Here is a 21121-nt window from a genome sequence, read left to right as displayed (position 1 = left end):
TCATAACAACACAGATCAAGGAGAGTTAAAAAATCATTTAAGATGCCTGCGTAGCAAACTAAGATTTTAAACAGACAAAAAAAAAAAAAAAATATGTACTTAGTTAAATGGTGGTTTATACCATGTAGCAATACTGACAATGACCACAAGAAATTACTAATTTAAAAAATATTTAATGTCTTCAGATAACTTATTTTAACGATTTACACAAGGTTAACTCACCTGATGCCTTTAACTGCCAGATCTTCTGCTAAATGTAGGTTAGACACTTTTGTTATCCGATGCCTACACATTTCTGGCTCTATTTAATGTTTTACAAATTATATATTTTTTTTATATTATATGGAATATTATAATAGCTACACAGTTGCAGGTAGGCCAAAGCATGATGTTGTTAACAATAACATTCACCATTCAGATTAAGCTATGGATGAGTCACAGGTAAAACTTCCGGACTTTAAGGATCACAGGATTCTTCAAACAAGCCACTGAAATACATATACCATTGGGTTGCAATGCAGCAGCAAACCAAAACATTTTGTGTCGTATTTAGGAAAGTATGTGAAATGTAAGCTGTTCAATGAAAAGTCTATAGGAGAGTGTGACATAAAAATCTTCCATACTAAAAAGACTAAGGAATATCCAAATACCCATCCTTATACTCTTTAAAAACACCAGTCAGGCTGCTAATTCCCGTTCAAGATATGGCATATCCAGCAAAATACTAGCCCCATGATGGCACAATGACTTGATGTCTGATGCAGTTAAAAAAGTGATCCAGCTACTTAGGCACCAACTGCTCTGGTCGACACCATGTGGTTTTTCTTGGAGACCTTCCAATAGTGCACCAAACAACCCTATCCTGTTTATCTTGAGACCTGACCAACAAGAAACATAAATTCTTACAGAACTCATTTTTCAAGCAAGAAAATGACACATAAAAATGAAGCATGAACAGTTAAGTATTAAACTAAAATGAATTGTTTCATTTACTAATATACATATAATGACATTCAAGAGTTACAATATTTAAATCTCACAGTGTTAAATTAAGAAAAAAAAAATTATTTTCCAGTGCTTGCAAACATTCTAATATATAAAATACATGACATTACTACTTAGTTGCATAAATTTTGTTTTGGAATAACTTGATAACATTTTCCTTCTAAAACCCCTGCATACTCTAAAACAGCTCTTTATTTTAAAAGAATCATTATGCTAAACTCATCAATTCTAAAACATTTTTAGTTTTTAGTAAAGAAAACAATTGTAAACAGAGAGCTTTTGTAAGGTAGATAGCTATTACAAAGTTCACTTAGAAAATCAATATAGCATTTTAGCTGGAATTTGCTCATTAAACACCCACAGCTCTAATGCAAATTATGATGGAATGAATAAAGCAAATACATATGCTTCTTTCTTTTTATTAAATGTAAAATCTACTGTTAATTGCATCTGGTATGTCATATAAACTTTTCTCCTTAACTATTAAATGGAAGCTTTTACAAAAGTCATTAGAGATTCTCTTTCTTTGACTTGTATAAATTTCAATATTTGATCAGTAAAGGTTCACAGCAGTTAAATTACATTAACAAATATTATTAGCTACTATGTAAGCCAACTAAGTAAAATACTTATATTGCAGGTAAAACAAATCAATGGATGTTTACAATAATATTTGGATATGTCCATTTTTAAACAAGCTTATCAAATATCATGTAATTCTTAGTCAAATGAGAGAGACTCAAAGTAGATTTTTTCTTCCCAAATACTCAAATTTGTTTAGTAAGCTAATTGTTTTCTAATATGGGCAAAAGTAAATATGAAGAAGATGAACCATACTGACTATGAGTTTACTGAGTCAAAGCAGTGCACATATTTTCTTAGTTGAACCCAATTCTTTTGGCAAACCTATCATTTATACTTTTTAAACTACCTTAAAATACAGAGGTAATGAGAAGGTGCATTCAAAATCATTCTAGTTTAAACAGTGGTTCATGATTTTCCAAACAACAGAACTTTGGGGGAAGGGAGGAAAACCACAGTTCCCAGGAAAAAAGTGTGTTTGCTGATTTCCTAGAGGTCATCTGTGCAAATAAAAAAACTGAATAGCAGAGGCAAGAAAGAAGTAATAGGTAGGACTGAAAACATCTATGGCAGCAGAAATTACTTCACGTTACTCATTAAAAACATAAAATCCAGAATACAGACCTTATATGAAAAGATGAGGCCATTACCCACACTGCTATCTCAGAAGGTACAGTATATGTAACACTAATAATTAGCTTTCAAGATAAACCAGTTTACTGAAATAATAACAGTATTTTGGACTTTGAAAGGTGTTTGAAATTAATAAATGTGATGAAACACTGCTTTTGATTTTGGACTATATGGAAAAAAGTGATGAAAGGAAATTGTACAATTAAAATTTTGCTAATTGCTTTTGTAACAAGCACTAGTTACAGTCATCAGTTACTTCCAAGCAAAAGACATGGTGAAAAAGTTTTTCTGTTAATAGCAATGTATTGTTGCAGAAGGTCAAGGTTTTGCAGTTTAAAATTTAGTATTTAGGATCAGTGTTTACTGAACAATGAATGACTGTATTTTCTTTGGCATTGATTCTGGTACATTCAAAGTAATTTTACTACTTACACCATTACAGCGACAGGAAATACAAATGAGATAGATAATACCTTCTTACAGAAATCTCATATACTCATTCATATACTGAATAATAAAAATATTTTTGATGTGTGATTCAACTTCAGTTTCATACAGATATTTAGGTCTAACATAGGAGTGAATTTTGACCTCATAAGAATGATGAGGCAAAGAATATTTTCTGTTTCCTGCCTTTTGGAGGTGTGTATTAGCATTATTCTGAAGCAAAAGTAGAAAAATGAAAGAACTTGCTTGGCGAAGTCATACATAGAATTCAAGATTCCTGTAATGATTTTTGTGTTTATCCTCCTCAGTTGCTTCCATGAAAAAATGGTCAGGTGAAATTTATCCTACAGAGTGGTTTAACTGAAACTTTTTAGGGATTCTGTGTTTTCACTTTGGATTTCTGAGTAGCAGCTACACGGATGTTAGGAATTCGAAAAGTATATTGGGAAAAGAGGTGTAATGGCTACTTGCCTTTTGATTTTCAGCAGTCGTCCCATTCCTGTTCACCATTGCTAGATCTGTCCGTCTAATCACAGTAGTACTTGGAAACCATCCTTGCCATTTCTGGATTTTCACTATTTTTAAATTTTATTTAGCCATATGAATATATGCTTGTTCTCCTTGCAGAAATACATACATGTATGTATTTGTTAACCAGCCGATTTAGAAATCAAATTCCTGAGACTTCTTTCTCCTGGATTTAATGACTGTGCTCACAATTCTTAAATAAGAAGTCAAACTTATCATAGCCAAATAAACAAAAAAAGATTTAGTACATTACTATGAAAGCCTTTAAAATGTGTCATTAATTGGTCTCTGTGCATACATGTTACAAAATGCAGATAATCCCTAGAAATGTTCAAAGCCTAAGGCCCTTATGCAGTTCTCATTCAAGTTAATGGCAAACCACTGCAAGCTCCAGGGCTGACTGTTGGCTTCAAAATAGTGCTGAAATGTTCTATTACAAAACAGACAACTTAAGTTCCTAGCTCCCTATTTGAAAGCTACCATTCATTTACTTTCAGTTATGACCTATAACTGAAAAATAAAAGCAAGATAGCGATAAGAAGATCATAGGAAAACTACTTAAGAGTTTTCACTGGTCTATACGAGGAGTTATAGACTACAAGTCATTTACACCTAAATGTGACTTCGTAGATAAAACAATCTGAACAAACACTGATAGAACACAGTGACTTCTTTATTGCTTTGTGTTTGTTGGATCTATTTAGTGCATAGCATTCATCTGTTCCTACATTTCCAATGCTGTAAACAGAGTGTTCTTAATAAAAGGCTAAAGTTGCTTAGTGGCAGCTCTGCATAGGGTTTCCTTTGTGTACTCAGATCCCAATTCAATTAAAAAAAAATAAAGTGGGAAAGAATAGGAGAGACTATTATACACAGACCCCAAAGCAGTTCTTGTGAAAACCAATCCCTGTACAATACTTAAGCCTCTGTTTCTAACACACTAAACACAGCTGACTTCAAAATTCAAAACATAATGCTGTTAGAATTTTTTTAGTGAATAATTACTGATGCCTGAATATTTACTTTAGGAGGAAAAATATAAATGTTGTATTATAGTTTGCAAGTTACAGTTTGACAGGTTAAGAAATAGGTTATTTGCAGGCTTTTTTACTCCTGAATAAACCCCAATTCTTTATGTTCCTCTAGCACTGTAGTGGGGAAGACAGAAGGGCCAGACTAATCATAAAAATATGCAGAAGATACTGGCTTTCTTTTTACATACAAGCTCCACCCATAAATAGCTTAGTAATTTACATTTTAACCAATAGAAGCTCATGGTATACTTCAGAGCGTTTCACACAACTTTTTGGCAATCAATAATTCTGACAATCTGAAGGCAAAATTGCACTGGTTCAAGTTAAACTGTTAAAAATTAAGCCAGCATGTTCCCAGTCACAACACCCCCATCTTGGGGTGTTTTTTGTCCTTTAGGGGGATTGTGTACCTTCCAGTACAGAGGAATCAAATCCCAATGCTATTTTCAAAATTCTATTATTTACCAGGAAATATTTTGGAAAAATAATCAGGAAACAGTTTTGTGCAATAAAGCATTAATAGGACACCCTCCCTAAGAACTATATAGACTATATACATGAATTATGCACAGAAAACTGAGTTAGGAAGTATATGCTTAAACTGTAAAATATCATGCATATTTTGGTTTATAAACACAAGGGTTGGGAACTACTGAGTTCTTCTGGCTAAAGCCCAATATTGCCCTTATTTCAGTTTAATTGGAAGAGGATCTTGAATTCATCTTCTCCATGAGATATCAGGAACCTGGATTTCTGTTTGTACCAAAGGTTAATAAGAAATGTGTCTGCAAAAGTCAAACAGCATTAAATACCAAAAACTGATTATTATTCTGCAGGAGTTGTTCTGTCATTCATAATCTCTCCATGCTCCAACCTTCCACAGCTAATCTTTAATGGATGACATGCAAGAAAGAAAAATAACATCTAAAAAGGGACTCTAAAGTGAGCTTTGAAGAAATGGAAAATACTTTTTCCCCTGTGCTGGAAGTTATTGCCACACAAAGTTTATTACTGGCAAGATTACTTATTTCCTCTTACTTTATGGGATATTATATCAAACTAACTCTAAGCTAATAGCCACTTGGATATCTGTTTTCACTTGTGCTATTAAAACTATTGCATATGCATTCAGTAATTATTTTTTCAGGTTAATGTAGGAAACTTCAAATAAAATTAATGAACATTTCTGTGCCATATTTAAGAGTTCCCAATTACCACATATCTAAATTCTCAGCATTTTTGTAAAAACAGACCTAAAAAAAGGACTTAATTGTAGGTATATTGCTGTAGTTTCGAAGAGACTGAAGGCTGTATGACTTACACAGTATTAGAAGTCTCCTTTCCCCTTTTTCCACACTATATTTCCTATCAGTACTCTGATCTTTTAGAGAGCATCTGCGGAACACTAATACAGCTTTCAGGCATTAAAGGTGGTGTGCAACACCTAACAGAACTAGCAGGCCTGGACTCAATTCACTTCTTCCTGTCGAGCTGACTCAGATTTAAAATGTACTAAATTTTGGTAACATTACTATTACATATTGAAAAAACCCACCCCCAACCAAACATCCCCCCCCCAAAAAACCTACCCCAAACAAAACAAAAAACCACAAACAACCAAACCCCCAAATTAAAATAGCCCTTGCTACAGAAAGATTTAAGGAGAAACATTGTTTATTATATTTTCCTTCAGAAATATATATATATATTACTATGATAGCAATAAAAATGTTCCAAGACTCGAGGCTCTAATGCCAACTATGGTCTGTCTTGTTGCAGTAACGGTGCAAGTTACTGTGAGAAGACATTCTTTTTTTCCAGTCTAGGAAGACTACCACTCTACTCTGCAATTCTCACTTGCATTCATCCAGCTCTTTCCTTTGGAAGTTCCTATAAAGACCCCTGTATAATTTTTCTGCTAGGAAAAAACGAACTCACTTATTATGCCCATCCAAAATGAGATCTGTTCTCTCTGTTAGTTCCCCCCCCCCAAAAGTGCATCCATTCCCTTCTCTGTTCAACATAAGAAAGGTCTGCAGCTCCACATTTCAAGATTTGTCTATTCTTCACATCCAGTTCTCATGTGGTGTTCTCTTATTTCCTTACATTATCCTAGTCTCAGTTCTTTTATGGTTTTCTCTTCCCTTGATATTCCTGATGTTGCCTCCACCTCCGTATTTCTTTTCTTCATGATGGGGAGGAAAACTAATGGTACCTTCTGATATTGGCTTATAATGAGAGAAAATCCAACAGAAGAATAATAAAGAAACAGCAGGAACCTGTGGCAGCTATGACCACCAGAAGCAATAGTCTCTAATGCTTAAAGGCCTGCAACCAATACCATGAATTTTCTAATTTTCCTTAGCCATAAGCTACCTGACACAGACAGGGATCCAAGGAAGCTGATTTTCGGGAAATTGATATTCCAGGCTAGTAAAATTTAAAAATAATCCCCTTTTGAAAATAGGCTATTTACTACACACAATATTAAACTTTCTCTTTCATCATGTATAACTTTTTCTTATTCTTTCATGAAGCATTTCACAAACTTACACTTTTTCTCTTGACTTCTTCCTTTGAGCAAAGTAAAAATTGTAAAGTGACAAACTCTGGGTTATTTGTTTCTGAAGACTGTTGTAGCTTCATTTTAAAATGGCTTTTGTCTTCAGCTTTTCTGTTCTTTAATTAATACTTGTTTAAGTAAAAACCATCAATTAGAGGGTTACATTTTAAAATAGAATTGTAATATTCCTCAAAGTAGATAACATTTTTATGGTGCTCCTTTCAGACTCTTTTTTTTTTTACAATATAATTTGTGGAGTCATTTTCTTATCATAAAGTCAGTACTAAGTAATAATAAAAATGCAAACACCCATATTTACAAGTTTCATTCTACCATGTGTTATACGCTGCAGTAATTAAACATTAACTAGCAACATGAAATCAGAGCAGCATGTGTTCTCCTTTCCTCAAAGGACGTAACACAAGGGGAAAATGTTGTTCCTTAAACCCACTGAGTCTTCTTTATTAGGTTCTACTTGTCCACTGGAACTCATCCTAGGGCTTTTATGAGAGAGATACACACACAAACCTCCACAAATTCAGTTTGGTTCACATCATCATTGATTTAAAAACATTTATCTAAACTTAGCAATGGTTAGAACTGTAAGACAGGAAGCAAAACCCCAATGAAATAATAACAATGCTTCCTTTTAGCAAACAGCTTAAGTAGTAAGGAGCCTCTTGCCCTCTCTCTCAGCATTTAAATGATTTCATACTTTGTGAACTCGTAAAAGGAGGAAAAAAAAGTTTTTTCTCAAAGTTTATCATTATTGCACATTGTAGCTCTCATTAAAATCTGGTTTATTCTTCCTTTCAAAATGGTTTAACTATGTTAATTATTATATCCATATTCATGCCATACTATTTTAAGAGAATATTCTGCTTAGGACATAATTAGAGAGTTTATACTCTAGTGCAGGGAAAACCAATTTATTAACAAATATTTCAACTGTATCCATAAAAATTAAACTAAATATGTTTTTGCCACACCTTTTGAAACACATTTCTTTCCATGGGCAACAAACACCTAATAATGGAAAAATATTCTCTTTGATAAAGTACAGAGGTAAAACACTGTTTAAATATCCAGGAATAAAAACAGAACTTGGGATTCAACACAAAAAAATTGAATTAGCTTTCAGCTGCTGGATATAACTGATAACCAGTGCAGATTTTTTTCCTTCTGAAAATAAAGCAAGCAGTTTATGTAAAATGGAATAAGAATAAGATTACGCCTGTATTTCCATTTGTTTCATAATATGCATAGACTTACCATTTCTCCATCACAGAAAATCTAGGAACTCTCTTCCATCTATAATATACACAGAATACTGTATTCTCAGGGGTTTGGCATTAAGTGGAAATTCAGCCATCTGTTTTTTTCAGCTGAAGAGTTTATTTTCTGCTTCATATTCCTGAAGATAGTTACCCTCCATTCAGTACCAGTATTTTGGGGACAGGTATTAGGACTATTAATATTACGTGAAGTGTGCATGGTCTATAACGACACAGTTTTACCTAGCTTACACCTTATGAACATTACGATACGATGTATTTCTAAAAGCACTCCCAATAATTTATTTGAAACGCTTTGTGAAAAACCTCAGTGAGATTTTCTTCCACTGGGTATGCTGTACACACAGTCACTTTTCAATAATAAAAATACTTCATTACTTCAGAAATTTCCAAAACTGCAGAATACAAATTGTCTCAGTTCTTGTATGTCTACCCAAAGAACAAATAACAACAAATATAAGCATAAATTCACTTCTGAGTATAAACTTAAAACCCCATTAATTTTGATAATTTATATAAACTTCACTCGCTGGACACATACCATCACCAGACAAAAATTCATTATCACTACCAAAAGAAGAGATTTTTCATGAAAAGCGCAGGTCTCTAGTTGTGGTGAATGTGTGACTATCTCCATGCATGGGGAGGGGGTAGTATTGCTGTGAAGGAGCTAAAACAATAAGTGGTATTTGAACTGCTGGTTGAAAGGTAGAGGCACTGGTAATCATTATTTCCCCTTGTTTGTTCAGGACCTTCCAACAAAACAAACAACCTTTTTGTGATTGGATTGACATGGTGTTAACAATGCATTTAATGCCCAAATCAGTATGAATACAGGTAAAGCTCCTGCTAATACCAGTACCAGGATGTTAAAGCCACCTATTTTCCAAGCAACTCTAAACAGCCATACATAAAAAAAAATAATCAAATCTTCCCTCCTTTAGCAAATAAAGCTAACATTCACCAGGCCACGTCATATAACAACTATGGGTACTGTATGACCCATACAGCCATCTGTTAAATGCTTGCCTACTGTACCTGCAATCTTTTCTGCAACCTTAGCTTCTGTAGCTCTCTCTTGCAGTTCTAAGTCCAGTTTTATTGTCTTCAGCTCCTTGTTCTTTTCAGAAAGCTTATCTTCAAGCTGAATTGAACAAATGGACAGTAAGATTCTACCTGGCTGAAACAGTCAACTAGCTCTTTTAACCAAACCAAAGTTTTAAATAATATATTCTCACCCCCAAAATACAAACACTAAGCAATACAACAGAAGTTCAACTAATTATTTAAGGACAAATGTTAAAAGTATCTTTTTTATCATCTGCCCTACCTTGCTGCACAAGACAAGCAGCAATGTACGTACCAGTATTTTTACTTGGGGTGCTCCAGGTATCACCAGCTTGCTAAGGAAGTTCAGAATTAAATGCAATATAATGCAGATGGTACCTGCATAAATAGCCTATTTCCAACCAATATACTGAGTACTGACATCACAACCTGAAGAGACTGTGGTGTAAAGCCATAATTTTTCACATGCCTCACTAGATAGAAAACAGCTATTTCACATGTTGAGGCTCTTCTTTTAACTGCAGATTTGCTAAATCTGTTCTTGGAGAGATATCTGAGCTTGCCATTGAATATTCCATGACACTTCATGGAAAGACTATAGACTTTTCTGTTATTTAGGCACATGCAATCACTACTAACACTAAAAAATAACGTAGTGTGCAAGTAGAATGGAATTTTCTTCTCCTCAACAAAAACGAGGTTATTAGGGCACATCCATCATCTGGACCACAAGCTCCAGACTCTATTCATGAAATCTGTTAAACAGATACTAAGAATCCAAAATGACAGTAAAACTATTGATTGGTGCACTAAAATAAATAACTAAACTAAATTAGGAACAGTTTAAAATGTATGATTTGTAAAACAACCATAAAAGAGCAAATATTGTGATCTGAATATCTCAATCGTACCTTTTTATTTTTTGCTCTCAGATAGTCCAATTCTTTCAAAAGGAATGATGTTTCTGTTTTTCCACCTAAATCAGCAGCATTATTCCATGAGGATACAAATTCAGGGAGCATCCTGTTAGCCTTTCTTTCTACACTGCTGTGTTTAGAAGGGGAAAAAAAAAAGAAGAAAGATAATGCAAAACCAGTTCCTCCCTCCCCCAAAACAAAATACACATAGATAAATTACCAAAACTTGTTAAGTATTGCAAATATAATAAATAGACAGTAAAAGGGATGTCCTTCTATCACTTCTTAAATTCATAATTCTGAGAAAAATCTGTTTGTCTGGAATAGTAAATAAATATATTACCATACTAACTCATACACAGATGAATATAAGTTGGATATGAAGCGTATAAACAGAAAATACTAAATGGAAGCAAATATTAAAAACCTGTGCTTAATACAGAGCAACAAAGTAGTAAAATGTTTAGGCATCAAGTCGGTGCTCTGGTTAAAACAAAACAAATTCTTCAATAGGATGGCCAATTCCACATTTAGTGAAATGATAATATCCAGAATACAAGATATAGGAGTTTATCTTGAAGAAATCTGTAAAATTATGGTGATGGCTAAAAAATTCTATTTCAAGGTAAGACTTCTATAAAACTTCTTGGCTATGCATTGATACAGTTAAATCAGATATCACTTGTAAAATGGCAACAAAATCAGTAGGTGAATGGATTAGAAGGGGGGATTAGCAAATGTTTTTAACATTTGTTTCCCTTAAGCATTTTCTGTTGACACGCTTCCTAGCCAGTGAGTCATAAGTCATAAGCTGCCACAGAAAAGCTGTATCTTCTGAACTATTTATACATTATTTTCATTATGCGTAATTCACATCCTAGAAAGAAAACTAATGCTATCTGGTGCTCCAAAGAGCCATTCGCTCAGGTAGGCAGTTGTTTGTACTCAGCCACCCCTTTCTTCACTGCTTCCGTTGGATTTATTTTCTCTACAGCTCTTTACCAAGGAAGTTAAAAATCTGTGCTCTGCAGGCAAACTATGGTGCAACCTAAAGAACAACAAATACAGATAGCATGGAGATCTGCATCAAAACATTACTTTAGAGTATTACACTACATATGGGTTAGAAGAGTGCTTACTCTTTGTCTTCATTTTCAAGACCCTTCAAAGCCTATTTAATTTTTGCTCTGCCTAGCAAATTTCATTTAGTATTGTTTCAGACTGCAAGTGATATATATGTAGAGATACTATTACCCAGACATTACAAACCCGAAACATTTTCTGTGCATTTTCCATGTTCAGGTTGTACTTCCCACGAACAAGTTTGAGTATACCTCACAGTCATACTCCAATTCCTCAAATGTTTTCTTCTAAAAGAAAACTTGACAAGTCACATTGATGGTACACTAAGACCATAATCTACAATGCAAATCAGCACTGACTCAACATTTCCTGGGTCATTCTACACCAAGATATTTTCTTACCTTGTGTACTAATCGACATCTATTTGGAGGACAGATTTTGTGCAGCTTATATATAGCATCTACCACAATGAAGTTTTGGCCAATAGCTTTAGGATCCTACATGCTACATATTTACAGATGGGATGGTTCAACATGATGCCTGTAGGAGGTTAATCTCAGTGTTCAAGACCAGCTTGATTGGTAGTGTGAGTGACACTGGAGAAGGGTAGAAGCAACAACCTTTGTCTGACTGTGCTGGGCTGTACTTAAGCACTCAGGATTATATGTGGCTTTTAGTGCAGGATGCATTGCCCTAGCAGCAAATCTCAGGCCCTAATGCAAAAAAAGGGCAACAAGACGGACGGAAAAGTACTATGGACTGATCTTGGACCAATGGATCACCACTAGATCATACTAAAGACAACAAAACCTGACAAGTAAAGAATTAGAGTGTATATTTCAAAAGTACATTACCAGGCTTTGCAACCTTGATCTCATTTTCAGAAGTAACTCTGTCACTCTCAGTTAAGACTTCAGAATGCTTAAGTCACTCAAAACTAGTGGCGTGTTCTCTAGTCAATAACTTCATATATTATGCCACATAAGAGTGTATATATTTTTTAAGACTGTAGTAGAGGGCTGTCCTCAGTATTGAAATTAATGACAATAAATGACCAAATTAATGATAGAAGCAAATATCCAGAGTTTATACTATACCTTTCAACCATATTTGCCCTTCTCCAGATTCCTGTAATAGGCTGTCTACAAGCTATTACAGCTCCTCATCTTCACTGCATTTCACCTTGCTTTATTCCTGCTTCCTACCCTGTCTCATTCCTACTTCCTAGTCCCTCATTATACTTAGGGTACACTGTGCTTATTGTGTAAAACCACATATACTACTAGATTTTTAGATAATTTTTCTATTTTTTTTTTCAATATCCATTTTCAAAATTCTCTGGAGAGACCACAATCACTGAAATACAGTGTGTCACATAAGCCATTGCCATGATCATATTTTCAAACACTGATAAAGAATACAGTGGTGAAATGCTGCATTCCACAAGGAAAGAAGGGTAAATAAGGTAAGCGCAAGTAAAAGCTGACTTACTGGTTCTTAGTTGAGAAATAAGCTTCCCTATTTTTATCAAAAAATCTGTATGTATATTATTTATAATTTGAATCTAGAAAAACTCTATTTAATGATGTGTTTTTACCTTGATTCTTGAGGACTGGGATTACAGTCATATGGGGTGCCTCTTCTTTCACTGGTTACTGGCAGATCTGAAATTTTCAGGGCTTCAGCTTCTGTCTGGATGAAAAATTCTGATTTTTTTTGAGTATTCAGATGAAACTGAAACTCAGTGCAAAAGTCATCTTCTTTCTGTCCCAGGATGTGTGTTTCTAATTGGAAGTAGAAGCAAGTAATTTATTTTTATTTTTTTTTTTTTTTTGGACATAGAAGATGAGATTTCTCATCTGAAAATAGCAAAAAGAAGAAAGTACTCTAATTTCAGATTCACAGTTTCCTCATCCTCATTAAGCAACAAGAGCTGTGTTACCTAGAACTGTAGAGCTGGATGTAGGAGTTATGATCTATTTACTAGATTTTTCTCATGGAAACATGAAAAATTCATCACCATTTCCTCTTCCTCTTAAATGACTGCTTAAAATAATGCTGACCCTAGGAAATTATCTACCTAACCTTTGCAAAAATAATCTCTACCCTAATAAAACATGATGAATTTCTGGTGTAGACAGGCAAATTTACAGGTTGTTAACTAGACTCTTAGTTATATTGAGGTCTTTTTCAAATCCATTTTGGCAACAAAAGGAGTATCATGAAGCTGTAATTAGGAACAACAAATTTAAGGTTTCATTATTCACTCCTGCAGAGTGTAAGGTACAGGCTCATACAATTAAAGAACTTGAAGAATGTAAAGCATAAATTGTGCCAAAGGGAAATTTATCTGATTAAAGTGTTGAGTGTGATAGTTCTCTTGAGCTTGGCTACTAGATATTTTTAAGACATATTTCTGATATCAAGGTATTTAAATGAAAGAAATGTCTACATACCATGAATACTCTTTCACAAAATAAGAACAAGTAAGTATTAATTACAGAACTATATTAAAAAATGAGGAGAAATAAGCCTAAAAAAGCTGCAAATGGGAAAAAGTGCATATATTCTTCATTCTTTCATTAATAGACAGCAAACACTGGAGCTTTTGCTCATTTAATAAAGTTAGTATTTCCAAACATTTTGCTTAAATTATGTGGTATACATCCTCTGATCCAACTTATTACTTCCTCCTCAGAAATAATAAGAAACTGACTCCACAGTTGCAATCATCTACAAATAGCCTGAAAATACACATCAATCAGTCAGTATCAAGGTATCATGCTGCATTTAAGACACAAAAGCACAGATTCCAAGTAAAAAATATTGAAGACTGTCTCTAAAATCTGTTACAATTGAAAAAGAAAAGACACAGCCAATGGCAAAGGAAACATCCTGAGGGTACAGAGAGATGACTTGTGGATTGGCTGGAGTCAGCTGAAGAAGTTCCCATACAAAGCTACTACCTTGAGGAAAAAGTTGTTATACCTGCTGCTCATCTATACTCTTCTGATCTACTTCACATAAATCCACCTGAATCCAATCTCACCATACGTTTAACTGATAACCACACATAACCACTGATTTTTCTGAAAGAGGAACAGTGTAACAGAAATTTTATGTCTGAGCAGTATTAAACACGTGGGAACAATAACTTAATAAAACAGTCCTTAACAAGTATAACCTAATACTACTTTCACTACTGATTGAAACGTGTTCCTCAGATCATTTCACAGTTAATGCAGAAACTGAACAGCCCACAGCAACCTGGACTCTTTGAACAAATGTCTGCTTTTCACTGATTTAAAATCTTGCAGGTTTTTGAGAAGAAATTTCCCTTTAAGTACTGCTACATTTTAAAACTGGATTCAGTCTCTTGCTCCTCCTTACAGTAAATGTAACAGGCATTCAAAAACTCACTATTTATACTATAGTATACATAGAACCTGCCCCAGCTTGGGGGTGGTAACATGTCATGACAAAGTTCAGAATCCTCTCCAGTTAGTACTACCTGAAAACAAACTTAGTCTGAATTTCGTTAGTTGCAAAGCTTTTTATATGGAGGCATACACTTGGTTGAGATGCATTTCCCATTTGAGTTATAAGAACTGCCTATCACACCTCATCTTGACCACTTCTCCCATTTCAGCTGCAGTGATCTGTATATATTTAGTTGCAGATTATGCTCGCACACACCGAAGGGAAAGTGCAATGCTTCACTTGACATAATAACTTTTCCTTCCCTTTTTCTCTAGGGCATCAACATCTTCTGTGAGCCACTTGAAGTGCCTCAGGTAAAGTCTGTTGCATTCTGTGGAAGAATTCAAGCACAACACATCTGTTGCAGTAACCGGTGACACGAACCTTTGTTCCTTGTTTAGCATTACCCTACCCTCCGTTGGCCGCACTACATGAAAGCTGAAGGAAATACCTTCTCACTCCAGAATGCTAAAAAAATTAGATGACACTAGCTACCACGATTACACTGGGACAAATCAAAAAAGGAATTCTATCCTTTTGGCATGCAAGTAACCAAATGAGTAAGTTTTTCTTCTTTCCACAGTTCCTGTTTTGTGAATTTGATGTTTTTAATGCCAGGACTTTAAAAAAAGAGTTCTCACAGTCATTGCAGTTGGAAGGAACCACTAGAGATCATCTAGTCCAGCCTTGCGTCTCAATCAGGGTTACTTAGAGAAGGTTGCCCAGGACTATGCCCAGATGGCTTTTGAAACAGAGGAAGACTAGGCCAGTGTTTGATCACTTTCATAGTACAAAACTGTTTCCTTGTATCCAGATTGAATTTCATGCATTTTAATTTGTGTTTATTGACTCCTCTCCTGCTAATGGGTACTACCAAAAGGAGTCTGTCTTCTTCATTCCCTTCCATCAGGTATTACTTGTACTGATAAGATGCACTCCTCTGAGCCTTCCCTTCTCAAGGCTCAGTCTCAGCCTCTCCTCATGCATAAGATGCTCCAGTCCCTTTGTGACTTGGCTGGACTTGCTCCAGTAAGACCATCTCTTTTTTTCTACTGGAGCTCAGAACTGGACTTGGCGCTTTAGATGTGATCTCAACAGTGCTGAGCATAGAGGATGGATCATCTCTCTTGATGTGCTGGCAACTGTTTTCCTAATGCAGCCCAGGATGCTATGGATCATCCTTGCAATGAGGCCACATTTTGGTTTATACTCAACTTGCTGCCCACCAGGATCCCAATCCCTTCCTGCAGAGCTAACAAGTTGGTGTCCAGCTTGTACACTTACACAGAATTATTTCTGGCCAGATGCAGGGCTTTACATTTCCTCTTGCTAAACTTCATGAGGTTCCCCTCTGCCCAATTCTTCAGACTGCTGAAGTCCCTCTGAATGGCAGCATAATCCTCCGGTATAACAACTGCTCCCCACAGCTCTGTATCATCAGCAAACTTGCTGAGGTTATACTCTGCTCCATCATCGAGATCATGAATGAAGATACTGAATGACACCGAATCCATTTTTAACTCTAGAATTATACCATTTGCATCCTACTGGATTTTGTGCAACTGATAAACACCATCTGGGCCTGATGACATTCAGTTAGTTTTCAACCAACCTCACAGTTTAGTTATTTAACCCATACTTTGCTTCTGCATTAGGATATTATGGGATACAGAGTCAAAAGCCTTACCGAAGACAAGGAAAATAACATCCTGTTTTCTTTCCTTCTTATCAGAATAGACTATTTTTTAATATCAATCATCTCTCTTGGATCTCTCTTCTCTCCAGTACTGTATCCTGTGGGATTCTTCCAAGCAGATCTCTAAGGAGGCCAAAGTCTGTTCTGAAGTCCACAGCTGAGGTCCTGATTTTTGTCCAGCTTCCTCCTCTCAGGATCCTGAACATTACTATCACATGCTAAGTGCAGCCAAGGCTGCCCCCAGCTTGATAACAACCAGTCCTTCCTTGTTTGCAAGCATCAGGTCCAGAAGAGCACCTTTCCTTGATGGCATCTCAATCATTTGTGTAATTGTCATCAGTGGCCTCCAGCAATCTCCTAGATCACTTGTGTCCTGCTCTTGTCCCCTGCAGCAGATTATTGGGATTGTTTTATGCCCCAAGGAGGACCTGGGAACACAAGGTTTCTTCCAGTTGTCTGCTTCTCCCAATCCTCCTCCATGCCCTTCCCTCTTACTGACAAGATAAATATAACATCTGAGTTCCCATGACATTGATCATCACTCCACAGCCATATGTTCACAGATACGGTCGTTCCCATAGTATCGATCCTAGGTCATCCCAACAGTATCAGTGGTGCCTATGTGGAAGAGCAGTAGAGAGTTACAGTGTTCCAATGAGCCACAGCAGCCTTTGTATAACATCATGAACATGAGCTCCCAAAAGCAGCAAAGCTCTTTAGATGACAGATTAAGTCAGCAGACAGATACCTATGTATTTTTTATTTTTTTTACCAGAATGAAGTAAACATGTTTTCATGATGAGGAAAACATCTGCATTAGCTGCTGATCTAAATCCTTAGGCCATGTCAAGATACGGATTTTTGTGCCCTCGGCTGTAAATTACAGCAGATGGAAAAGAAAGAATTTAGAATGGGATTAAACCTGTGTTGGCATTTATTAGTGCTAACACTACTTCTTTAAGCAACTCACATTTGCAGTACACCTTTTCATCCGGATTCAATTCCCTCAAGCACATAGGAAAGACCAAGCAGCATCACAGCAAGCCTGTAAGGGGCATTCCCAGAAATGTTAGATGGAACACAGAGGATCTGGTTTTTTTTCCCCTACTGGCTTTGTAAAAGAGAAGATGATAGCAGCCTCCTCCATTCAGAATTGGAAACACTCTGCCCAAGGGCATTAAGGTTAGAGGTTTGTACTTGTTTAATAAAGCTATAATGCATACTTTTTTTGTCAGCATGCTAAATCTGTCAGTAGAATGATTCATGGAAGACATTTTGAACATGGTCAGATCAATGGGCATTTTATTTTTTAAACCCCTTTATTCTTTATATAGCACCCACTCGAATAATTTAGGCTTTGGTACATGGTAACTTGTCTTGCTGTTAAACTAAGTGACAATATTAATCAATGTACTTTACTGCTTTTCCTCCTGCCTCCTGCAAATTGTACTGTGCATTAATTACCAAAGCTGCAGAGACACACTGGGGAGTAAGTAGCATTTGCAATAATCAGGCTGCACAAGGAGCATCAGAGAAAGCGTAAAACAGCCTTGCAAGCTTGGGAAAAAAATGCTGTAGTTTTCATTAAGTGGTATCCCCACCACTGATTCTGATTCTTGAATATACTAAACAACTTCTTTTTCATATAAAACAGAACAAGTTCAGCAGCCCAGATTAATATTTCACTATAGGGAGAAGCTGAACAGCTGATCTTCTGTATGTATTTATCTTGAATGAATAGCTTGTTCACATTGAGGGAAAGAAAAGCAAATGTTAGGAAGAAGGAATATAAAGACACTAGAATTAAAGCTGGGAATTTATTGTGAGGGACATAAGGGGAAGATAATGCTGACATAGTTTGCAATTGTAAAGGTAGAACAGCATTCAATGTTGTTAAGCTAGGAGTGGTTAGAAAGTCAAGAAAAACAGTGAACCTAACATATTTTGCATGCAGCCCTATTTTTCATAGCTTCTTAGAAGTGCCGGACCAAATAACCCTGCACAGACACTGGTAGTATAGAAAGAGAAGTTGAAGATGTAAGTGCAGAGAAGGTGCAAATTCCTATGGGAGGCTATGGAGTCAGTAGGTTCCCTTGTTACACCACTCAGCGTATTCAGCAGTCCCATCATCCAAGCAGAAGCTGGGTGGATACCTCCCATCCCCCTGTTTGCAGTCTTTCTGCACCCACTAATCAAATTGCACTGATATCTCAGAGGTTTGCATTGGATCTCTGCAGAATAACAATACAGGAAAACAAACAAACAAACAAAAATCCAATGGAACATGCATGCAGCACTGCAGAATACATGGTTGGCTGGTGATCTGCCTGCAGATAAGTATGGGGACATTGGAAGTCGCTGATGCTCCAAACCAGCTTAAACTGTAATAGTACTTACCACTTGCTACCTATAGCTTCCTAGTATTAGTTTTAAGTTGGTCTGTAGCACAGACAAAGCATGTTTTCATCTGTCTGCAAAAGACTGCATGAATGAGCCCCTAGAGGGATGGTATTAAGTGGCAGAATGGGAAAAAGTGCAAAACCAGGAAGGAAGAGAATGAGCCACTCTGGGAGCGTGAGCAAAGCTGACTGCAAACTCAGTAACTTACTCTTACTACGTGACACAGTCAGATTAAGAAAATTTTGAAAAATGTAGAACAAAACATTGTGCTACATTTGACGAATTAACTGCAACCTCAATTACTAAAAGCCCCCCAAATTTAGTTATTGACAAGCTCTATTTTACTGTTAATCATGTATTTTTTCTTCTCAGTCTAAATAATACAGCTTCAATTTCTATGGGGTTTTTGTGTGTGTGTTTTACAGTACCAAAACCTTTTAATTTCAAATATAAAGAGGGAATATTCACTATCCAACAAAACTATGAAAACAAAGAGCCACCCCGCCCCTACACCAGACTAACTTATTCCCATTAGAATAAAAGGGCACACTTACTACAGTACAGTCTAAAAATACTTTCATTTGCCCCCACCTGCTACACTGCCTATATAAGAGCCTATATATAGATTACAGAATTCTTTAAAGTTCATAAGAACTATTGCCACTGGATTTGAATTCTTAGAATGATTTAGTTTCTATTTATTATATATAGCTAACAAAACTTGAACTTGATAGCCACTAATCTTTCTAGCTATATAAATGAAATTAGTACTGTAGCTGAATATTCCTTCATGAGCTGAAAATGATGACTCAGACTTTTTGTCAAAGACAAACATTCACACACATGGCTGTATAACTACTGGAACTTCTACCAAACAGAATGACTGTGAAAGACTCAGATTGCTCAACAGTTCACTCCCTACTGAACGATTAAAAAGCACAAATCCTGAAAATGAATGGGAAACCAAAATTAAAGGATTTCCTGAGCATGAATATGCTAAGAAAGAAAATGAGGCTGGTGGAAGAAATATGATCCTATTGCCTGGTGTAAGTGGAAAGAAAAGAGTTAAGTTTCTATTTTCAGAATGCCTGTTATTCCATTTTCATTTGTATTTGAGTTGATACAGATGCAACATACATGATTTACATTCATATCTCAAGGGGTCAAGGGGTGGTTTAATTTTTTTTCTTTATTATTTTTAGTTTTACTCACTATTTTATCTTTCTCACAATCTGCAAATAAATTTCAGAGTTAATCCCAAGAAAATATGCTGTACTTAATTTTCAAGAAAAAAATGTAATTCCTGTTTCTGGAAAACAATTACAAAAGCTCAGTACAAAAGTACAAGATCAATATACATTTTCTCCAAAACAAACAAATAAGAAAAAGTGCAGCTTTACGTACCTTTGGACTTACTACAGAGTTATTTACATTAGCAATTTTTTAGGCCCCTTCAGGGCAGCATAGTATACCGAGTACCAGTAAACTGCAACTAACAGCAAAAGGTTGTCCCTTCATGACACACTTTTTCTAATGTTTAAAGAAAACTGGGCAAAGCTTAAGATGATTTTTCAGTAGGTTCTAAGATTTCACTGAATCACTTCTGCAGCACAACAGAATGGCAGTCACAGCAACCTGATAACAACTTAAGACTGAACTTAGAGTAGTTCCGCAATACAAAGCTAATTCCTTTTATTTCTCAGTGCTCTGCCCAGCCAGAATGCCACATATAACCAGACATGCCCTTGGCAGTAATGAAGAGGAATTGCAAATGCACTGTATACTTAGTGCCCCAATGATACATAACTGTGGGCTCTGCTGAGAGCACCATAGTTCAAATTAGAGGAATAAGGACTATCAACTTACTTTTAAGTAACTCTTACTCAGAAAGGTCCTAGATTTTACACTGAGATCAAATATCTGCTCTTATTAAAGAAACAAATGACATAGGTTCACTGAAATAAGCCTTGAAAACATTTTCTGGAAACTCTCTCAGATATTTTATAAGGAATGCATAAGCACTATGACAGTCATTTTAAACCAGCATGAAATAACTGGATCAAAGTCATTGAGCCATGGAAAAAGTAAAACTTCAGAAGTCCATGGCACTGTATCATCCATGCTGTATCTCAGAGCTTGTGCTGTTACTTGTGGCCCTGCTCCTGTCTCAGAGGCCTCAAATTCTCTCTCCTGTTCAGAGTGGCTTTAGCAACTCATTTTAATTGGACTTCAAGAAAAATAAAATTGCCATTTTTACTTACGAATTATGAAATAACATTGACGTAATCAAAAAATTAAGAGAAATTTCAAGTAACTAAATTGCTACCCTTCCACATTCCTTGATGATAATTTCCATTCACTTGACAGACTACAATATTTATATATTAGGA

The 21121-nt window shown here is 35.6% G+C and overlaps 1 protein-coding gene across 6 annotated transcripts in view; it reads right to left on the bottom strand.

Moving 5' to 3' along the window:
- Positions 1-21121, bottom strand: part of MIPOL1 (mirror-image polydactyly 1) — a 193658-nt gene that overhangs the window by 128923 nt on the left and 43614 nt on the right. For 5 of the 6 annotated variants that reach the window (XM_061367317.1, XM_061367318.1, XM_061367322.1 and 2 more), the window contains 3 exons: positions 12753-12939; positions 10067-10202; positions 9126-9231 (listed from right to left, as the gene is read on the bottom strand). In XM_061367317.1, coding sequence (XP_061223301.1) covers positions 9126-9231; positions 10067-10202; positions 12753-12939 — 429 coding nt within the window. The remainder of the gene's footprint in view (positions 1-9125; positions 9232-10066; positions 10203-12752; positions 12940-21121) is intronic. The other variant, XM_061367321.1, reaches the window with a different exon arrangement.

Source organism: Neopsephotus bourkii, unplaced genomic scaffold (genome assembly GCF_033783945.1).
Source record: "Neopsephotus bourkii isolate Nb327-2 ecotype Australia unplaced genomic scaffold, CSIRO-AGI_Nbou_v1 NB_1376, whole genome shotgun sequence".
Lineage (NCBI taxonomy): Eukaryota > Metazoa > Chordata > Aves > Psittaciformes > Psittacidae > Neopsephotus > Neopsephotus bourkii.
This window is presented reverse-complemented; position numbering and strand designations above follow the sequence as displayed.